Source organism: Ochotona princeps, chromosome 33 (assembly GCF_030435755.1).
Source record: "Ochotona princeps isolate mOchPri1 chromosome 33, mOchPri1.hap1, whole genome shotgun sequence".
Taxonomy (NCBI): Eukaryota; Metazoa; Chordata; class Mammalia; order Lagomorpha; family Ochotonidae; genus Ochotona; species Ochotona princeps.
Window position 1 is genome coordinate 661,114 of NC_080864.1, and position 19,062 is coordinate 680,175.

General features: G+C 62.8%; 1 protein-coding gene across 6 annotated transcripts in view; it reads left to right on the forward strand.

The window, feature by feature from the left end:
- The window catches only part of DNM2 (dynamin 2), a 57,481-nt gene that overhangs the window by 17,235 nt on the left and 21,184 nt on the right, over positions 1–19,062 (forward strand). For 3 of the 6 annotated variants that reach the window (XM_058658026.1, XM_058658032.1, XM_058658030.1), the window contains exons 2-10: positions 3,979–4,052; positions 11,248–11,397; positions 12,962–13,165; positions 13,880–13,978; positions 14,347–14,507; positions 16,379–16,521; positions 16,680–16,815; positions 18,283–18,350; positions 18,658–18,796. In XM_058658026.1, coding sequence (XP_058514009.1) covers positions 3,979–4,052; positions 11,248–11,397; positions 12,962–13,165; positions 13,880–13,978; positions 14,347–14,507; positions 16,379–16,521; positions 16,680–16,815; positions 18,283–18,350; positions 18,658–18,796 — 1,174 coding nt within the window. The remainder of the gene's footprint in view (positions 1–3,978; positions 4,053–11,247; positions 11,398–12,961; positions 13,166–13,879; positions 13,979–14,346; positions 14,508–16,378; positions 16,522–16,679; positions 16,816–18,282; positions 18,351–18,657; positions 18,797–19,062) is intronic. The other 3 variants (XM_058658028.1, XM_058658029.1, XM_058658031.1) reach the window with 1 other exon arrangement.

Sequence of the window (19,062 nt, forward strand, 5' to 3'; positions counted from 1 at the left end):
GGTCTCCCTGCCCTGTGTGGTGTTGGAGGCCCGAGCACCTGCTGTGTGGGTCTCCATGCCCTGCCTGGTGTTGGAGGCGTGGCCTGGGCACCTGCTGTGTGGGTCTCCATGCCCTGCCTGGTGTTGGAGGCGTGGCCTGGGCACCTGCTGTGTGGGTCTCCATGCCCTGCTTTGTGTTGGAGGCGTGGCCAGGCGTTGTGTTGGGTCGCCCTGATTAATTCTCAGGAACTGTAGGAACTCCCTGCCCCTGCCCCCCAGTGTATGGTGCTGAGGCAGGGATCTGGACCTGGGTTCCGGCTGGGGTGCCTGCCACCAGAACTCCCTGGGGAAGGCCTGGGGTTAGGGTCCCACACAGCTACTCCCTTCCTCCCAACCCCAACTCCCTTCCTCCTGGTGGAAGTTACCAAGAGAGAGTGTGGGCGGGGCCGGAAGTTAAAGGCCTCCTGGTGGGGCCCTGTGCTTTGTTCAGAAGACAGTAAATAAACAGGCTAGACCTCTGATCTACCAGCTACTCCCTTCATCACCTCCAGTTCAGACACCTGGGCTCTAAAGGGGTGGAGCCACCCGGGCGAGACAGGCTGCAGGCCGACCGTGGGCACCCTCCCATCTCCCGGGTGGGGAGGGGCCTCCTGCCGCAGGAGACAGCCCCTGCCAGGTGCCAGGACTCTGACGAGGTTCAGCGGCTGAGCGTGGACGGGCCGGGGCTCCTGGCAACACTGGCCCCAGGCCCAGGCTTGTTGGCACTTGGCATGAGCAGGGCTGCGAGGCTAGGTCTCGGATTTAGGAAGATGGCAAGGGATGGGGCGGCGGGGGTGGGGTGGGCGCGAGGTATGGGAAGAACTCTGGCCAAACTTGGCATCTGCGTGCCAGCCCTGTAAGATGCCCAGGAATTTCCATCCTGGAAGCTGACATGGGGCTCTTGGGAGTCACGCTGACAACCAAGTGGCACTTACTCATTTATTTCACTTTTTTTTTTTAAATTTAGTTATTAGTTTGAATGGCAGAGAGACAGGTGGGGAGAGAGAGTGAAGAAGCGCCCTCGGCTGATTGACTCCCCAGATGCTGGCCCAGGTCACAGCAGAGAACTGGGAACCCCCTGGCGGGGACCCGGTCCCTTGAGCTGGCGGACACACGCCCGGCTACGTGTGACATTTCCAGCCTGTTCCTGCACCGCCGAGACACAGCACGCAGGCGGAGATGGAGGGCTGCGGTGGGAGGTGTCTCTCCGAGGGAATCTAGCAGACCAGAGAGGCAGGAAGCCTGCCCATGGTCACACAGCACGGAGACAAGGAAGCCAGGGCCAGCACATGGGGTGTCCAGGGGCTGCGGCAGCCAGAGAGGACGGAGGGGGGCAGGTGGCCCCGGGAATGTGGGTGGGGTCCCGGAAGAGGAAGCAGGCCTGGATGTGGCTTCCAGTTAAGCGAGGAGTCAGGGTTCCGGGCAGGGCTGCTTGCTAGGCAGTTTCAGGAAGGTTTCTAAGCACTTCGACTGTGTGCCAGGAAACCCTCTGGTGAGTCCCACCCTCGGAAGCAGCTCTCCTGCCGGGGGGCCCGGGACATCACACTGGCCTTGTGTATTGCAGAGCTCTGGGCCTGTGCTGGATACTGCTGGCGGCCGAGGCGGCACCATTGTCCCCACGGTGCCTGGCACTCAGGCGCACAGGGCACGCCAGCACCCGTGGTTCTCAGAGCTCAGACCACAGGACAGCCGCTGTCGCGTGACCTTGACCCAGACCCCTTTGCCTCCGGAGCGAGCGTCTGTGAGATGGAGCCCACACAGCCGTCCCTTGGGGCCCGGGGGGACAGGCTGGGGACAGGCCGGGGAGGCTTTTCCTTCAGCACTCCGCGGCCTGAGGGTGACGGTGCTGCCGAAAGGTGGTGGGACAACTGGCCCTTGCAGATAAAAGCTCAGAAAGGCTCTCGGCACCCATCCTAGAGCTTTTATACCCTCTGGCCCCTGCGTCCCACGGACTGTCTGCGATGGGTAGCGCCTGCGCACGCGCAAGTCACCGGGAGAACTGGCGGGAAGGGCCGCCCCCGCTGGCCCGGCTGGGTTTTTTTGCTTTGAGTTTCCTTCTGTCACAAAGCACAGACATTCTTACACACATTTTTGTTTTCCTCCGACTTCTGTACGCCCAGAAGGAAGTCCCACGTGGCAAGATAAAAGCCCCCTTTCTTTGTTGTCTGTGTGGCTTGCCAGGTGGCGCGAATGGATTGTCATTTGTTTAACTCGTCCCTTCCACCCTGCCACCACCCGGCTCAGATCTTGAGATCCAAGCTTTTTTTGTGTGGAAACGCTTAACTGGATTGCCAGGATTCCTTGGGCAAAGTTCAATGGCATAAGAGGGCAGCGCCACCCGCCAGTTCAACCCAGGTCTCCCCGGTGGGGTGAGGGAACTCAGGTTCTGGGCCATGGCCGGGCCGCCCCCAGCCGGGGTCTGCAGTTAGCGGGACGCTGGGAGACTCGGCAGGACGCTGGGAGACTCGGCCAGGTGCTGGAGCCGGAGTGGGCATGCTGCAGTGTTGGACTTGCCCGTCTAGATCGACCTGGCGTCCCTTCTCGGGCTTCCTCAGACCCGGACTGTGACGTTTTTCCAGGATTTCACCTTGAGATGTGGAATCCGGCAACTGTTACAAACATAACATGGCTTTTGTTTTGTTTCATAAACATAACTTATACGAAACCACCACCTGAGTCTACATCCGATACGGGATGTTCGTGCGATGTTCCTGCCGCTTCAAGCACTTCCCCTCCCACGCTGCCCGAGATTCCTATCACAGGAGACAAGTTCTGCCTGTTGGAGTTCAAGTCCACCCTGTGACTCAGCTGGAGAAATGAGGGCTTGGGTCTCGGGAAATCGCCTGTCCTGTGAACACTGCTTCTGGAACACGTGCTGCCCCGGCACCCAGAAGAGGTGTCACGGGTGCCCGGATCCATGCTGAAGTGTAGTGCATCCCCGGGGGTTGGGACGTGTGGCCCAGGCTAAGGCCAGCGGTCACAATAGCCGGAGCTGAGCCAATCCGAAGCCAGGAGCCGGGAGCCTCTTCTGGGTTTCCCACGCGGGTGCAGGGTCCCAAGGCTGTGGGCTGTCCTCCACTTTCCCAGTGGGGGATGGCAAGTGGGGCAGCCGGGACACGAACAGGTGCCCTTGTGGGAAACCAGCACACGCTGGCCTCTGTACAGTGCTTGCTAACCCACTCCACAGAGGGTGTTTTACCTTCACTGGTCCCTTGGGACCTGGGGGTGCGGGGTCCAGACCCCCCCATGCCCATGTCCCTTCTATAACATGACGTACAGTCCATACGCACCATGGCCTGGACCATCTGGCCAGGCACAGAGGTGACTGCTGTGTGTGCACAGTGGTCCTGCTCTTTGGCCTGGGACCAGGCTGTGCAGGTGGAGTACAGCTGGCCTTCCTCCCTGTAGGCTGAACCTGAGGCGGCAGGGCTCCGGGACTGAGTGCACTGGGGAACAGGTGGTCAGGGACCAGCATGGTCCCTCCAGCGTCCCATATGGGCGCTGGTTCGTGTCCCGGCAGCTCCACTTCCCATCCAGCTCCCTGCCTGTGGCCTGGGAAAGCAGTGGAGGACGGCCCAAAGCCTTGGGACCCTGCACCCGTGTGGGAGACCTGGAAGAGGCTCCTGGCTCCTGGCTTCGGATCGGCTCAGCTCCAGCCATTGCGGTCACTTGGGGAGTGAATCATCGGACAGAAGCTCTTCCTCTCTGTCTCTGCTCTCTTTGTATATCTGCCTTTCCAATAAAAAATAAATCTTAAAAAAAAAAAAACAAAAAAAGAAACACATAGGAGATGCAACCTTGCGTTTTGGGTCTGGGGGTGCCAGCAAACCTCAGGACCCAGCGTGGAGGGGAGGTTGGTGGTGTCTGCCGAGGTCGCCTGCATGACAGCAGCGCCCTGCGTGGGTGAGGTCCCTGACCCGGCCGGCGTGAGTAACTGCTGCTCCTCTTGCTGCTTCACAGGGACTTCCTTCCCCGGGGCTCAGGGATCGTCACCCGGAGACCGCTCATCCTGCAGCTCATCTTCTCCAGAACAGGTACGCTGGCAGCAGCAGCTGGCAGGCCCTGCGGGCTGCAACCGGCTGGGACGAGGCAGGGCTGGGGTGTGCCGGCGGAAGGGGTGGGGAAGTGAGGGCGCAGGGTCACGTGTGTAGGGAAGTTGAGACACGCCTGGGTGAACACACCTCCACCCCCAGGGTCCTCAGGCAGGCAGAGGTGGACAACTTCCTCCTGCCCAGCCCCCGCCCAGAAGGAAGAATCCCCCTGCACATTGCCCGAGGCTGGTTGCCCCACAGCTATCCACTGCTGGGGTTACTGGAAGCCAGGAAGTGGAGGCTGAGCCCGGTTCCCTGGGCTCCTCCCCTAGGCGGGCCTGGTCCTCCCACTGCCCAAGAAGAGCGAGGCTGCAGTGAGGGGTGCCCACAGTGAGGGATGCCCGCAGTGAGGGGTGCCCACAGTGAGGGGTTCCCGCGGTCAGGGATGCCCGCAGTGAGGGATGCCGGCGGTGAGGGATGCCGGCGGTGAGGGGTGCCCGCGGTGAGGGATGCCCGCGGTGAGGGGTGCCCGCGGTGAGGGATGCCGGCGGTGAGGGATGCCCGCGGTGAGGGGTGCCCGCAGTGAGGGGTGCCCGCGGTGAGGGGTGCCCGCGGTGAGGGATGCCCGCGGTGAGGGGTGCCCGCGGTGAGGGATGCCCGCGGTGAGGGATGCCCGCGGTGAGGGGTGCCCGCGGTGAGGGGTGCCCGCAGTGAGGGATGCCCGCGGTGAGGGATGCCCGCGGTGAGGGGTGCCCGCGGTGAGGGGTGCCCGCAGTGAGGGATGCCCGCAGTGAGGGATGCCCTCAGTGAGGGATGCTGGCAGGTTGGTCTGGCGCCACCTCCTGCTTTTCATGGGCTGGCCAGCAGGCTGTCCCTTCTGGGTTCAGGTGGCCCGTCACCGCGGTGGGAGGAGCGACAGTGGAGTCGGGTTTTCCTGGCCTCTCCAGCAGCCCACTTTGCCCCCGTCCCTTGTGGAGCTGCTGTCCAAGTGACTGGCAATTCAGGCGGCCGAATGCGGCTGCCTGGTTCCCCGTCACCTCTGGGTGCTGTCACACCCTTGGGCCGGGTTGTACCCCGTCTTGTTACCTGCCCCAGGGCTCCACTGGAGTGTGGGTTGAGGAGGGCAGAGACACCAATAGATGGTGGTTCTCCCTGGGCTGGGGGCTGTGTGATGGCTGGGGGCTGTGTGATGATGGGCTGGGGGCTGTGTGATGGGCTGGGGCTGTGTGATGGGCTGGGGGCTGGGGCCTGTGTGATGGGCTGGGGCCTGTGTGATGATGGGCTGGGGGCTGGGGCCTGTGTGATGATGGGCTGGGGGCTGTGTGATGATGGGCTGGGGGCTGGGGGCTGTGTGATGATGGGCTGGGGGCTGGGGGCTGTGTGATGATGGGCTGGGGGCTGTGTGATGATGGGCTGGGGCCTGTGTGATGATGGGCTGGGGGCTGGGGCCTGTGTGATGGGCTGGGGGCTGTGTGATGATGGGCTGGGGGCTGGGGGCTGTATGATGGGCTGGGGGCTGGGGGCTGTGTGATGGGCTGGGGGCTGGGAGGGCGCCTCCAGGACACACCCTGACTGGGAGGGTGGGGCTTCCTTGAGACTAGCAGGTGCGTTGGGGGGAAACTGAGGAGGCCGAAAGTCTATGGAGAGTAGTGTGTGTGTGTGTGTGTGTGTGCGTGCGCACGCACCAGGATCATTAGTAAAACCCAGCCTTGTACATTGTCTTAGGTCACAAGACCCCCTGTGTGTAGGAGAAAAAGGGGCAGGTGTTGGGAGTGGTGGAGGCTGGCAGAGGAGCGGGGAGCTGCAGTTGGGTCCTGTTGGGCTGTGGGAGGGAACGGAGGGCCCGTCCCCGTATCCCACACACAACAGTGTCCTCAGTCCTTCCTGTTTCTGCCAAGCGCCTAGCCCAGCGGGCCTGTCTGATGTAGCCACTGTGGTTGAGACAGGAAGTGACAGGGGCTGTGGGTTGGTATGTCAGGCTCGGAGTCCACCATGGTCCAGGGGCCCAAGGGGGTGCATTCCTGACCCGGAGCCACAGGGGAGGGGCGGCCTGGAGGCCGCTGGGACAGGGCCTGGCCGGCTCCAGGAGAAGAAGGTGCACAGTGGGGCCAGCTCAGCTGAGCCTCAAGGAGAGGGGCCGGGTGGCCAAAGTCAGAGGGGGTGGCTTGGTGCCATACTGAGGGGTGGCAGGGCCTGGCCCAGGTCATCCTGGGGGGCTTCAAGGATCCCCTGGAGCGATGCCCCGGCTGCAGGAGTTGGTGCGCCCTGTGGCGAAGGGAAGTGAATGCGTGTGCTTGTGTGTCCTGTGGACAGTGCTGCCGCAGGCCGGGTTGGCCGTTCCTGCTCAGGCCAGCCGTCTCCCTCACCACCACAGAGGCGACAGTTGGGGACCGGGGCAGCGGGGCTGGCCTCTCTGCACCCGGTGGGAGCGAAGCATGACTGACAGCTCCGTTTAAAGATGACCTCAGGCTGCAGGCAGCAGGAGGCCTGAGGGCCCCGCAAACCCTGGGAGCCTGGGCTGTCGGGGAGGGAGCACAGCCCACTGGACCCCATCCCCGGCCTTGCCGCGTGCCCGGGCCCTGGCGGCTGGGCACCTCTGCTTGGGTTTTGGCTTTTGAGTTGAAGGCCAGAGAGACCGAGCACTTCCACACACTGATTCACTCTCTGAATACCCACTGCAGGCTGAAGCCAGGAGCCAGGAGCCCCGGGCTGGGACCCAAGGGCTCACACCACCCCCTGTCGCCTCCTCAGATGTGTGTTAGCAGGAAGGCTGGGATCAGGACTGCTGGTGTAGGGTTCAGGCAGCCCTCTGGCACCTACGTTTTCTGGGTGTTAAGGTTTAGTGATTTATTGGAAAGGCAGTGTTAATGGGTGTCAGGGGACAGAGTCAAAGAGATGGGGTTAAGATCTTCTGTCCAGTGGTTCACTTCCCCAGTGGCCACCAGGTTTGTCTGGGTCTCATGTGGGTGCAGGGGCCCAAGCCCATGGGCCATCTGCTGTTACTTCCCCAGGGGCAGGGGCATGAGCTGGGAGCTGGATGGGAGGGGGAGCAGCCGGAGTTCGAATGGACTGCCAACATGGGGTGTTGGGTGCTGTAGGCCGTGGCTTAACCCACTGTGCCACAATGCCGAGCCCACGCAGGGCGACCTCACCGCTACGGCTGGCACCTGCTCTGCCACAGGGCCTTTCCAATGCACCTGACTCCCACAGCGGCCAGGCCTCAGGCCTCCTGGCTCTCTAAGAGGGAGGCGGCATCAGGCCCGGCGTGGTAGCCTAGCGGCTAAAGTCCTCGCCTTACATGCGCCAGGAACCTATATGGGCGCCGGTTCTAATCCCGACAATCCCACTTCCCACCCAGCTCCCTGCCTGTGGCCTGGGAAAGCAGTGGAGGACGGCCCACAGCCTTGGAACATCAATGTCAAGGGTATTGGAGGGGGAGGGGAGGGGGAGAAAGCCAGGAGACTGGTCCCCTTGTGACACTGGAGAGGTGGCAGGAGGCAGGGGGAAGGCTGCGGGTGCGGTGGGATTGGCCTGGCAGCTGTTTCCTAAGGCAGCCCTCAGGGAGGAAGTGGGCGTGCAGGGGGAAGGGGGCCTGTGGAGGCTGTGGCAGGCACTGGCAGGGGAGTGGGAGCCACCGACGGGTCAGTGCTGGGGGACGCCCAGACTTGGCAGTTGCCATCGGGTGGTTCATCCGCTCATCCACTCATCCCTTCACTTACTCGTTTCAAATTGGTCACTTGGGGACCAGCGTGTGGCTCAGTATTGAGGACAGTGCCTGCAAAGCTGGTGTCCCATAGGAATGCCAGTTCAGGTCCCGGCTGCTCCACTTCTGAGCTAGCCCTGTGCTCCTGGACCTGGGGGACCAGCGGAGCGTGGCCCAAGGGGGGAAAAAAAACAAACAAAAAACAAGCGTATTTGAGAATTAGAGTTCCCAGAATGCCTGCAACAGCTGGGGCAAAGCCAGCAGCCTGGTATTCTCCCTGAGGCTTCCAAGGGGTGACAGGGAGCCCAGCCTGGGGCCACCTGCTGCTGCCATCCCAGGCACGTTGGCAGCAGTACCCAGGCCCTCTGATACGGGATGCTGGGGTTGCAGGCAACTGCATAACCGTGGGCTTCCCTCATCCCCCTCCCCGAAGCTTCTTGTTCCTGGCATTGGCCCTGAGCCCAGGAGCCTGGTAAAAGAGGGCCGGAAGGGGGTGGGGAGGAACCTGCCTGCGGGGACCCTAACTGCTTGTAGCAGAGAGCTGTAGCTTGCCACCCCTGGACTGTCCCCGCCACCTGCTGGCCTGTGCGGGGTGTGGGTTCTGACCTTTGCTCGACCTTGTGCCCTCTCCAGACCCAGTTGGGAGACCTTCGGCTGCCCACGCATTCCTCAGCATGACCCTGGCAGTTCCTAGCCTGTGCCTCGGGCTGCAGTGGCAACCTAGGGAGAGTACCCTCCTGTCTGGGGGTTGGCCCGGCCCCAGTCCCCGACTGCAGGCTGTGCTGACTGGCACGAACGGCTGCCCGCGGGCCTCAGCAGGCAGACAGGCAGACAGGCCAGGCCCCTGCCCTGGTGAGATGTGATGTGTGTGTGTGCAGGCAGGCAGCAGGAATGTAATTAACACTCCCCGGATGTGAGAGTGCTGGTAACTGCTGGAAGGAGTCAGGGAGCAAAGGCGGTGGGCGGGGAGGGTGCGGGTTGTGTAGGGAATGGGGGTGCCGCTGTGTGATTTGCGAGCTTTATCTGGGCTCCCTCCTGCATCCTTGGCATCTGTGATGCTGCGGTGGTAGCAAGGCAGGGACAGCGCCTCCCTGTGCACCTGTCCCGGCGTCAGGTGCTTGCCCAGGCTGTTGGCAGGCAGTGGACTTTGGAGTCCTGGCCCCGTGAACATGTTCCAGCCCCCAACTTCTCTCAGGGGCCGGGAGGGAACTGAGTCAGGCTCCTGATTGAGCTGTTCCACTTTTAGTGGCCGCTGCCGGAAGAGTGTTCCCTCCCGACCCTGTGATGGGCTGGAGCGTGGCTGACTGTCCTTGGCAACTGGGGCGGCTGATAGCAAGGACAGCACTGTGAGGAGCTGACCCAGGTCCTTCCGCGGCTGCTGACCGTCTCCTCCTTCCCCGGGTTGGCCTGTGCTGAGGCTGGCTGCTGTGTCTGGTCTAAACCCGTTCAGTGCCCTGGAGCCCGCCCCGGTCAATTGGGTTGAGAGCTGCTCTGTTGAGGCCATAGCCCCTTAGGCTGCTGTGGCGGGCCTGTGGGCACACCCCCTAGGGCTGGCCAAGCCTGCCTGCTGGCAGGAGGGTCCAGGCCTGCCCGGACAGTGCACACGCGCACTAGCTGGGCTCTCCGTGTGGCCAGCACAGCTGTCTCCAACCTTGAGTTAGGAAGGACGGCACAGCAGTGTGAGTGTCTTGCCATCACTGGGTTGGGACTTCTCGGGCCCCTGGTCAGTGTGACTGCTTGTGGGTGTTGCTGCCGGAACAGGGGTGGGGTGGGGGCGGGCTGGGCCTCTGGGTCCCTCCTGCACAGGTCATAGTACAAGTTGAACATCTCTCAGAGAACGTCACCTATGTGCCCAGCGCATGCGTGTTCACACAGGTCTTCTGAGCTCTGTGTGATTCCTTAATTGTGGATTTCAAAAGGCAGAGGGCGATTCTAGCAGCTGGTTTATTCCCCAAATGGCCATAAGAGCCAGGGCCAGGCTGCACCATAACCGGTCTCCCCACATGGCTGGCCATCCTCCACTGCTTCCCACGGTGCATGTGCAGGGAGCTGTGTGGGAAGTGGAGCAGCCGGGGCTTGAACCAGCGCTCTGAACAGGGATGCCGTTGGTGTTGCAGGTGGTAGCTTAACATGCTGTGCTGCGACACCAGCCCCTGCTTGAAAACGAAGGAAAAAGACCCACCACGTTTACTGACTGGCGCGTCAGTAGCGCTCGGGCGGCCTCCCCATGCCATGTTGATGTCCCGTGGGCTCGTCCTCCGCCTCGCGAGGTGCTGCCCGGAAAGCAGTGCTTCTGAACGACTTGGGGTCCAGGTGGGGAGCCCCATGGAATGGCCGGGCCGATTCTGGTGCCAGCAGCAGGCTGCGGAACCTTGGGAAGGAGGAGCAGGGAGGGTTTCGGGGAGGTGGAAGGGGCTGGTTGCCGTCACCCGCTCTGGGCCAGTGCGTGACGGAGCCCTGCGCTGTGCGGGTCCCTCTGCTGCGAGCCGGCTGCGGTCTCAGAGCGTGTGCAGGGAGATGAAATTACAAGCTGAGTTCATTTGGTTGTGAGCATTTTTTAAGCCCCAAGAGGAAAAACTCAGAAACATGCGTCTAAGAAGAAGGAAGCGGATGGATTGAAACAAACACGCACGCACGCTAGCACCTGAAGCAGCTTCCCTCCATCCCAGTGCCCATGAACTTGGCCAGCGCCCTGAGCCTTAGCAGGGAGCTGGATCTGAACAGGGCTTCTCCCCAGCGCTCTAGACAGGGTGTGGGGAATCCCAAGGGGGCCACTGGCCCCGCAGTGCCACAGCACCTGCACCCCAAATCAGGAAGGGTCTGAGCCCGCCCCAGCGGAGACCTCACACGCCGAGGCCCACGGGAAACGTCACAGAAGGGTCCTTCTGGCGTTGCGTCCAGGGTTCACACTTGGGTCTCCCGAGAGCTCATTGTGTGCACGGGGACATCAAACGCTCGTGGAAGCTGTCATCAAAGGGGAGAGGTGCGGTTTGGTAACACAGCGCAGCGCCCTCAAGAGCTTAGATTGCTATCCCTGCAAGCTCTGACCCCCCACTAGACGGACTTTGACGTTTCTGTTTTTGCTTCTGGTACCAGAATGTGTTTGTGTTAGTTCCATCGGGCTTTGAGCGTTCTTGTGGTATGCTCCTGTGTGCATGTGCGCATGTGCGTGTCTGTCCCGCAGTCACAAAGCACTTGAAATCCCAGGGTGCTGCTGGCTCCCAAGCCTGGTCGCATCCCTGCGATCCAGGCAGGCGAGGGGTGAGCGGACCACAGAAGCCTGAGAAGGCCTGGCAGGGGTCGGGGGTGGGTGGTCCCCCGTTTGCCTTCTGCCAGTGACAGTGTAGGAGGTGTAGGATCTGCATGTGTGGCCCTGGGCAGAGAGAGCCAGAGAAAGGCCGCCCCGATCCCCTGATGGCCTGTGCCCGATGTGCGCAGGCCTCCCCCTGGCTGCCAACCGCCCGCCTCACTGCGCGCCTCGCCTTCCCTCCACAGAGTATGCGGAGTTTTTGCACTGCAAGTCCAAAAAGTTTACAGACTTCGATGAGGTCCGGCAGGAGATCGAAGCGGAGACCGACAGGGTCACGGGCACCAACAAAGGCATCTCCCCGGTGCCCATCAACCTGCGGGTCTACTCGCCCCACGGTAGGCTGTGCGCAGGGATGGGCTCACCCTGCCACACCGCCCCAGGGGGATGCGAGGTGGGGGCGCCACAACTCTCCCTTCTCCCCTCTTCCCCCGACACCCCGCATTTCATGGAAGGGTCTTCCTACCTGTTTTTTTTAAAGACTTAATTATTTGAAAGGCAGGAAGTATCATCTATGGGTTCACTACCCCAAAGGACCCCAACAACCCAGGGCTGACCTAGTCCCAATCCAGGCCACAGGCTCAGGCGCCTTAGCAGGCAGCCGCAGCGGAAGCAGAGCAGCCCAGGCCTGGAGCCTGTGTTCCCAGGCAGCCGAGCGCACTGCACCACAACGCCAGGGGTCTAAAGTCCATTGTTGAACACACGGTGTGGGTACACATCCCCAACGCCACTTGACCACTACTACCCTTCGTGTTCTCCACATCCTTGCATCCAGGAGCCGTGGCGGATCCACGCACGTGTGCCCCGTGGGTGTGGCCGTCCCTGCTTTCACGCTGATGTCCCGGGGGGCGAAGGGGTCCATGTGTTTGGACGCATCCCCATTGCAGGGTTCTCCTCACACCGTCCGCTCTGGGCTCCTCAGCAGCTGCGCTGGATCCGCTGCAGTCTGCCAACGCCAATGTCCTTGGAGAGTCAGAGGAGAGCTCTGTAGGACAGGGGACAGCAGTCAGGCTCTGTAGGACGGGGGACAGCAGTCAGGCTCTGTAGGACGGGGGGCAGCAGTCAGGCTCTGTAGGACAGGGGACATCAGTCAGGCTCTGTAGGACTGGGGACAGCAGTCAGGCTCTGTAGGACAGGGGACAGCAGTCAGGCTCTGTAGGACAGGGGACATCAGTCAGGCTCTGTAGGACAGGGGACAGCAGTCAGGCTGTGTAGGACGGGGGACAGCAGTCAGGCTGTGTAGGACGGGGGACAGCAGTCAGGCTCTGTAGGACAGGGGACAGCAGTCAGGCTCTGTAGGACGGGGGGACAGCAGTCAGGCTCTGTAGGACGGGGGGACAGCAGTCAGGCTCTGTAGGACGGGGGGACAGCAGTCAGGCTCTGTAGGACAGGGGACAGCAGTCAGGCTCTGTAGGACGGGGGACAGCAGTCAGGCTCTGTAGGATGGGGGACAGCAGTCAGGCTCTGTAGGACGGGGGGCAGCAGTCAGGCTCTGTAGGACGGGGGGCAGCAGTCAGGCTCTGTAGGACAGGGGACAGCAGTCAGGCTCTGTAGGACGGGGGGACAGCAGTCAGGCTCTGTAGGACGGGGGGGCAGCAGTCAGGCTCTGTAGGATGGGGAGGGGACAGCAGTCAGGCTCTGTAGGATGGGGAGGGGGCAGCAGTCAGGCTCTGTAGGATGGGGAGGGGGCAGCAGTCAGGCTCTGTAGGACAGGGGGCAGCAGTCAGGCTCTGTAGGACAGGGGACAGCAGTCAGGCTCTGTAGGACAGGGGGCAGCAGTCAGGCTCTGTAGGACAGGGGGCAGCAGTCAGGCTCTGTAGGATGGGGAGGGGGCAGCAGTCAGGCTCTGTAGGACAGGGGGCAGCAGTCAGGCTCTGACGGCCTTTCCCTGTGGCTCCCCAGTGCTGAACTTGACCCTCATCGACCTCCCTGGGATCACCAAGGTGCCCGTGGGGGACCAGCCCCCGGACATCGAGTACCAGATCAGGGAGATGATCCTGCAGTTCATCAGCCGGGAGAGCAGCCTCATCCTGGCCGTCACGCCCGCCAACATGGACCTGGCCAACTCGGATGCCCTCAAGCTGGCCAAGGAGGTGGACCCCCAGGGTAAGACCCTGGCCGGGGGCGGCACGAGGCGCCTGCCGGCATGCCCCAGGCTATCGGGCCACGTGCTGCTGCCCATCTTGCCAGGCAGTGTAGGGGGCACTGGGAAAAGGCCAGCCACCCTGGTAGGGGCTGCTGCAGGTCCATGTCCTGCTGGGCATTCTGCACCCGGCCTGAACTTGCCAGCTGTGGAGCCATCGAGAGCGCTGGAGGCTTTTTCCAAAGACTGCTCCGGGGCCAGGCAGCTGGCTCAAGCAAGAGAGGAGCTGCCCTGCCAGGCACATTAGCAGGCGGCCACATTGGCAGCAGAGCAACCGGGGCTTGAACCAGTGCCCACATGGGATGCTGGCACCAGGGGTGGATGACTGGCCTATAATGCCACTGCGCTGGCCCTGACATGGGTGGCATTTTCTGCGAGCTTGCCCTTGGCTCTGGGTGGCATGCAGCGGGAGGAATTGACTGGGAGAAGGTCCCAAGTGGAATTCAGCCACCCTGGTGAGAAGTCACTGTGGGTGTGGGTGTCGTGCAGGGGCTATGTGCGTTCCAGGGCCTGGGGGCGAGCCCCAAGCCTCCGCTGATAACCGGAGGGCCATGGAGGGACCTGCAGGCGGCCATTGCCGCGTGCCAAGTTTATTCTGGCCGAGAGTGCAGGGAGCTGGGGCCTGTGGCCCACCGCCCAGCCCCTCCCCAGCGCCCCTGACCTCCGGGTTCCCGCAGGTCTGCGCACCATTGGCGTCATCACCAAGCTGGACCTCATGGATGAGGGCACCGATGCCAGAGACGTGCTGGAGAACAAGCTGCTGCCTCTGAGGAGAGGTGCGTATGGGCGTGAGGAGCACGGGCTGCGCCCAGGCAACGGGAGACCTGCGGTGTGGCAGGCAGGGTGGCTGGGTCACTCCCCAGTGGCTACAGTGGCTGAAGATGGGCCAGGAGGAGCCCCAAACTCCATCCACGTCTCCCATGTGGGTAGCAGGGTCCCAAGCACTTGGGCTGTTTATCCGTTGCCTTCCCAGGCCTGTTAGTAGGGCGCTGCCTGGGAAGTGGAGTAGCCGGGACTCGAACCAGCAGCGCTCCAGTGCTGGCTTCACCTGCTGCGCCCAGTGCTGGGTCCATGGGCGCCCAGGTCCCTCGGCGTGCCTGACACCGACCACTGCCGTCCTGGCACTCGCTCCGTCTCCCCACAGGCTACATTGGTGTGGTGAACCGCAGCCAGAAGGACATTGAAGGCAAGAAGGACATCCGGGCGGCGCTGGCAGCTGAGCGCAAGTTCTTCCTGTCCCACCCCGCCTACCGGCACATGGCCGACCGCATGGGCACGCCGCACCTGCAGAAGACCCTGAACCAGGTGAGTGTGGGCCGCGGAGCGGTGCAGGTGCACTCTCCGCTAGCGCCACCTGCTGGATGAGGAGTGTAGTCAGCAGAGGCCAGCAGGGGAGGAGGGGTGCAGGGCCGGAGCCTGGTGGGCCTCCCTGTGTCACCGCTGGGGCCTGGGTTAAAGCCTGGAGGGTCCCCAGCCCAGGCCGGCCTTTGAGCCTGCGGTCCTGGACCATGGACAGGGCAGTTGAGCGTCCCTGGTCGCCTGTCCTTATTGATGGCTTCCAGACATACCAACACTTACCTCCGAAAAGCCAGGGCCAGGCCAGATGGACACTGGGGGGCCTGGGACCCAGTCCAGATCTCCCCTGTAGGAGACAGGGCCCCCCAGGTCTGTGAGCCATCCCTGCTGTCCGCCAGGGTGTGCATTGGCAGGAAGCTGGCATTGGGAACCAGGATGTGGGGGTGCTGGTGTGCAGGCCGCGTCCTGAGCATGCCGCCCATGGGCCCCACTCCCGAGACTCCAGGAGGCCGTGGGCAGTGCCGCCCGTGGGCCCTGCTGCCTGCTTAGCCCCGCTGTTGTCCTTCTGCCACAGTTCCTTGTAGCCGTCAGACGGGGGTCCCAACTGGCCACATCCCCCTTCCTCCCTGTCCCCTGTGCTTGTGTCCTGGGCCCTGTCCCATCCACCTGGCTTGAGGGAGCCCCTCTCACAGGTGCTCAGTACTTGTGGTCCATCGGAGGCTGTGGGAGCCACTTCGTCTGGTCTGCCCACAGGGGATGAGGCAGCGACACTGGGACAGCTGGGGACCTGGCCTGGGCCCCCAGTCTCTGCTTTCTGGCAGCTTCCAGGGGGGTGGCAGAACCTCGGGCAAGAAAGAGAGCCCCACCTCCCTCTTGCACACCCCTGGGGCCTCCTGGAAGGGGCCAGACAGGAACAGGAACTGCAAGAGAAAGAAGGCAGGGCCAGGCATGGGCAGCCGGGGCCTGGACAGAAATCACCAAGAAGAACGGACGGGAAGTGGGTATTGGTAGGGGCCGGAAGCTGGACAGGCCCGGGTGGCTAGGAGGAGGCGGGAGGGGAAGTGAACTTGCCCATGGCCTTCCGCAGCCTGCACAGGAGTAGCCCTACCAGCCCCCGAGGCCCCCAGGGCCCGGCAGCTTGCTAGGCTGGGGTCCCCCACCATGGCCGCAGCGAGCCGCTGCAGAGCTCCACGCAGCCATAGGGCCGTCAGACCCGCCACTCCCACAGATGGGGCCGCGGGCCACGCCACAGCTCCTGCCCCCGACTGCGTGGGAGACCAGCTGACCTCAGGCCCGTGCGGCGTGACTGTTGTCGGTGTGCTGGCTTCTTGGCTGGCTTCTGAATTTTTTTTCTTAGCCTCCTTGTCTTTTATGATAATGGGGGATAAAAAAAGTCCCGGAACCCAGGGCTAGTGCATGTCGAATTCAGTGGGCGCAGTCACTGGGTGCGCTCCCACGGTCCCTCAGCCAGGGGTGACGGGCGCCCCCTCACGTGCACACCCTCGCTCCTGCCTCCCACTCCCCTCTCCTTCCTCCTCTCTGCTTTTCATTCCCCCGCCCCACGCTCCAAGTTCAAAAGCCCGGTGTTTGTACGGCCTCTGGCGTCTTCCCCTAGGGGCTGAGATGCAGCTGTCTGGGCAGGGGCCTGTCGTCCCTGCACGGTGCACATCACAGCCCTTCGGGGTCCTGGCCCTCGGGAGAAATCCCCATCTGGGTCAGTAGCTGGGGGCCTCCCCGCTGTGGCCGGCAGGACCTGTGTGCCCAGCGCCCTCTGCAGGCCGGCGTGGGCCTGAGTGGCTTCTGGCTCCTGCCTGGGGTGACTGGCCCCATGGCCACCCTCCCTCCCTCTCCCCCTCACCACCGGCCTCTCTCTCTGGCAGCAATTGACCAACCACATCCGGGAGTCGCTGCCGGCGCTGCGTAGCAAGCTGCAGAGCCAGCTGCTGTCGCTGGAGAAGGAGGTGGAGGAGTACAAGAACTTCCGGCCCGATGACCCCACGCGCAAAACCAAGGCCCTGCTGCAGTACGTCCTCCTGCCCCTCCCACGTCCCGCAGCCCACCCAGCAGGGGGCCCTTGCAGGCTGGTGCCCGGGCAAAGTGAGGGCATTGGAACGTGATTCTGGAAGCGTGCATGGGAGACCCCCGCCCCTGCCTTGATGCCCGCTGTCTCTTTGCCCCTAGGATGGTACAGCAGTTCGGGGTGGACTTTGAGAAAAGAATCGAGGGCTCTGGAGACCAAGTGGACACGCTAGAGCTCTCGGGCGGCGCCCGTATCAACCGCATCTTCCACGAGCGCTTCCCCTTCGAGCTGGTGAAGGTGAGAGGCCCGCAGCGGAGCAGCTCCCGTGGCCCACCCGCGTCGCAGGCAGCGACTTAGTCCCCAGGGCCACCCCGCCCTGTTGGGAGCACGCCTGCTTGTGTTGCTGAGCGCAGTTCAAGGGCACAGGAGGGCGTGTGGAAGTTAAGAGCAAATATTTTTGAAGATTTATTTTTATTGGAAAGTCAGATGCACAAAGAAAGGAAACACAGAGAGGAAGATCTTCTATCCACTGGTTCACTCCCCAAGCAGCCGCAATGGCCAGAGCTGAGCCAATCTGAAGCCAGGAGCCAGGAGCCTCTTCCAGGTCTCCCACGCAGTGCAGGGTCCCCAGGCTTTGGGCCGTCCTCCACTGCTTCCCCAGGCCACAGGCAGGGAGCTGGGTGGGAAGTGGAGCAGCTGGGACATGAACTGGCACCCGTACGGGATCCTGGCACTTGCAAGGCGAGGATTTAGCCACTAAGCCATTGCGCCAGGCCCTCTTACTGGATGTTTTGCCATGAGCACATTAGCGTGGACATGGAAAGCAAAGTCCTCTCCAAATGTTCAGGGTAAAAGGGGATTTGGTTTGGTTTTGATTTGACAGCTTTAGTTTTATTGGAAAGGAGGATTGACTGAGCCTCCCCCCCGCATCCTGCCCCCTGCCCATGCCGGCCATAGCCAGGTCTGGGCCAGGCCAGAGCCAGGAGCTGCAGACCCCGAGCCGGGCACCCATGTGAGGCGTCACCTGTGGCTGCCTCGTGCGGAGCCACGGCAAGTGGAACCTGGACTTGAACCTATGTGGGGCTGGGCCCTGGACTGCGGGCGCCCCAAGCGGTGTCTCATCTGCTGTGTGCAGGTGCAGCACGCTCCACTTGCTGTCCCTTCCCCCACCCCCAGTCCTCTGGGAAAAAAAAAGATCCGCAACATTTGCCCACAGGCAGCGCCAGCCCCCCGGCCCAGCTCCTGCTGGGGCACGCCATTGCAGCCAGCAAGCCCTTGAGCCCCCCTCGACACACACACACACAGCAGGGCTGCCCTGGGACAGCACCGTCACACGGGCATCACAGAGCACACACTTCAGTAATAAGATGGTGGCCATGTCATGACGCGTAGTGGTCAGAGTGTGACGGGGCACTGCCGTGCCACACGCGGCCCTGACTGTCCCCCGCAGCTTCCGGGCTGTGTGACGGCCATCCCGCTGGGCCTCATTTTGCAGTATTTAGGAAAAGCCGGGTGTAGTTGAGATGCAGCCCAGAACCCCGGAACGGCCGGGTGCCCGGCGGCGGGAGGTTTGTAAAGGTACAGCGGCGGGAAGCGCATCAAATGAGCACTGACTTCAAGTTCAACCAAGCAGGGAGGTTGTTGGCTTTATAGCGTCAGTGCTGAAGCCAAGGGGTTAACGTTTTAGTGGAAACTACACATAGAAGACAGCACCCCGAACCCCCAAACACGCACCCCCCTGCGTGTGCATTTCTGCCTTCACAGATGGAGTTTGACGAGAAGGACTTAAGACGGGAGATTAGCTATGCCATCAAGAACATCCACGGAGTCAGGTATGTCGCGCGGGGAGAGCGGCCACGCGTGCCCTTCCCGCCGGTCTGGGGGACCCCGTGCTCCGGGGCTCCTGCCCAGCCGCCCAGCTGGGGCTGAGCCAGGATCCGGGAGCACACAGCTGTGTCCTCCCCACACTGCTCCCGCGCCTGCGAGGTCCCCGCAGTCCACCCAGGGTGGAGCAGGTGGCCGGGTTGGGCGAGCGGGGGGAGGGGTCTCCAGCCTCGCGGCCTGCTCGGGCACGTCACTGACCGCTCCCTGTGTCTCTCTCCGCCCTCTCTCCGCGGCCCCGGGTGCGGCCGGCTCCAGGACGGGGCTTTTCACGCCGGACTTGGCGTTCGAGGCCATTGTGAAAAAGCAGGTGGTGAAGCTGAAAGAGCCGTGCCTGAAATGTGTGGACCTGGTTATCCAGGAGCTAATCAATACCGTTAGGCAGTGTACCAGTAAGGTACTGCACCCTCGGGCTGCCGCCACCGGGCCTTGGCACCAGGCTCCCGGTCCGATGCTGCCCCCCCGGCGCCTCCCGAGGCCGGGGCTCCTCCTGCAGGCCCTCCAGGCCGTAGGAGCGGCCCGAGGAGGGGCGGGCAGCTCTCCCTGGGAGCCTGATCCCAAGCCCAGCATGTGTCATGGAATTGCGGCTTCTGGCTGTTGCTTTGCTCAATTTTGGGAAGTGGAAAGGGACCCCCTTCCTCCTCCTCCTCCCCTCCCCCCACC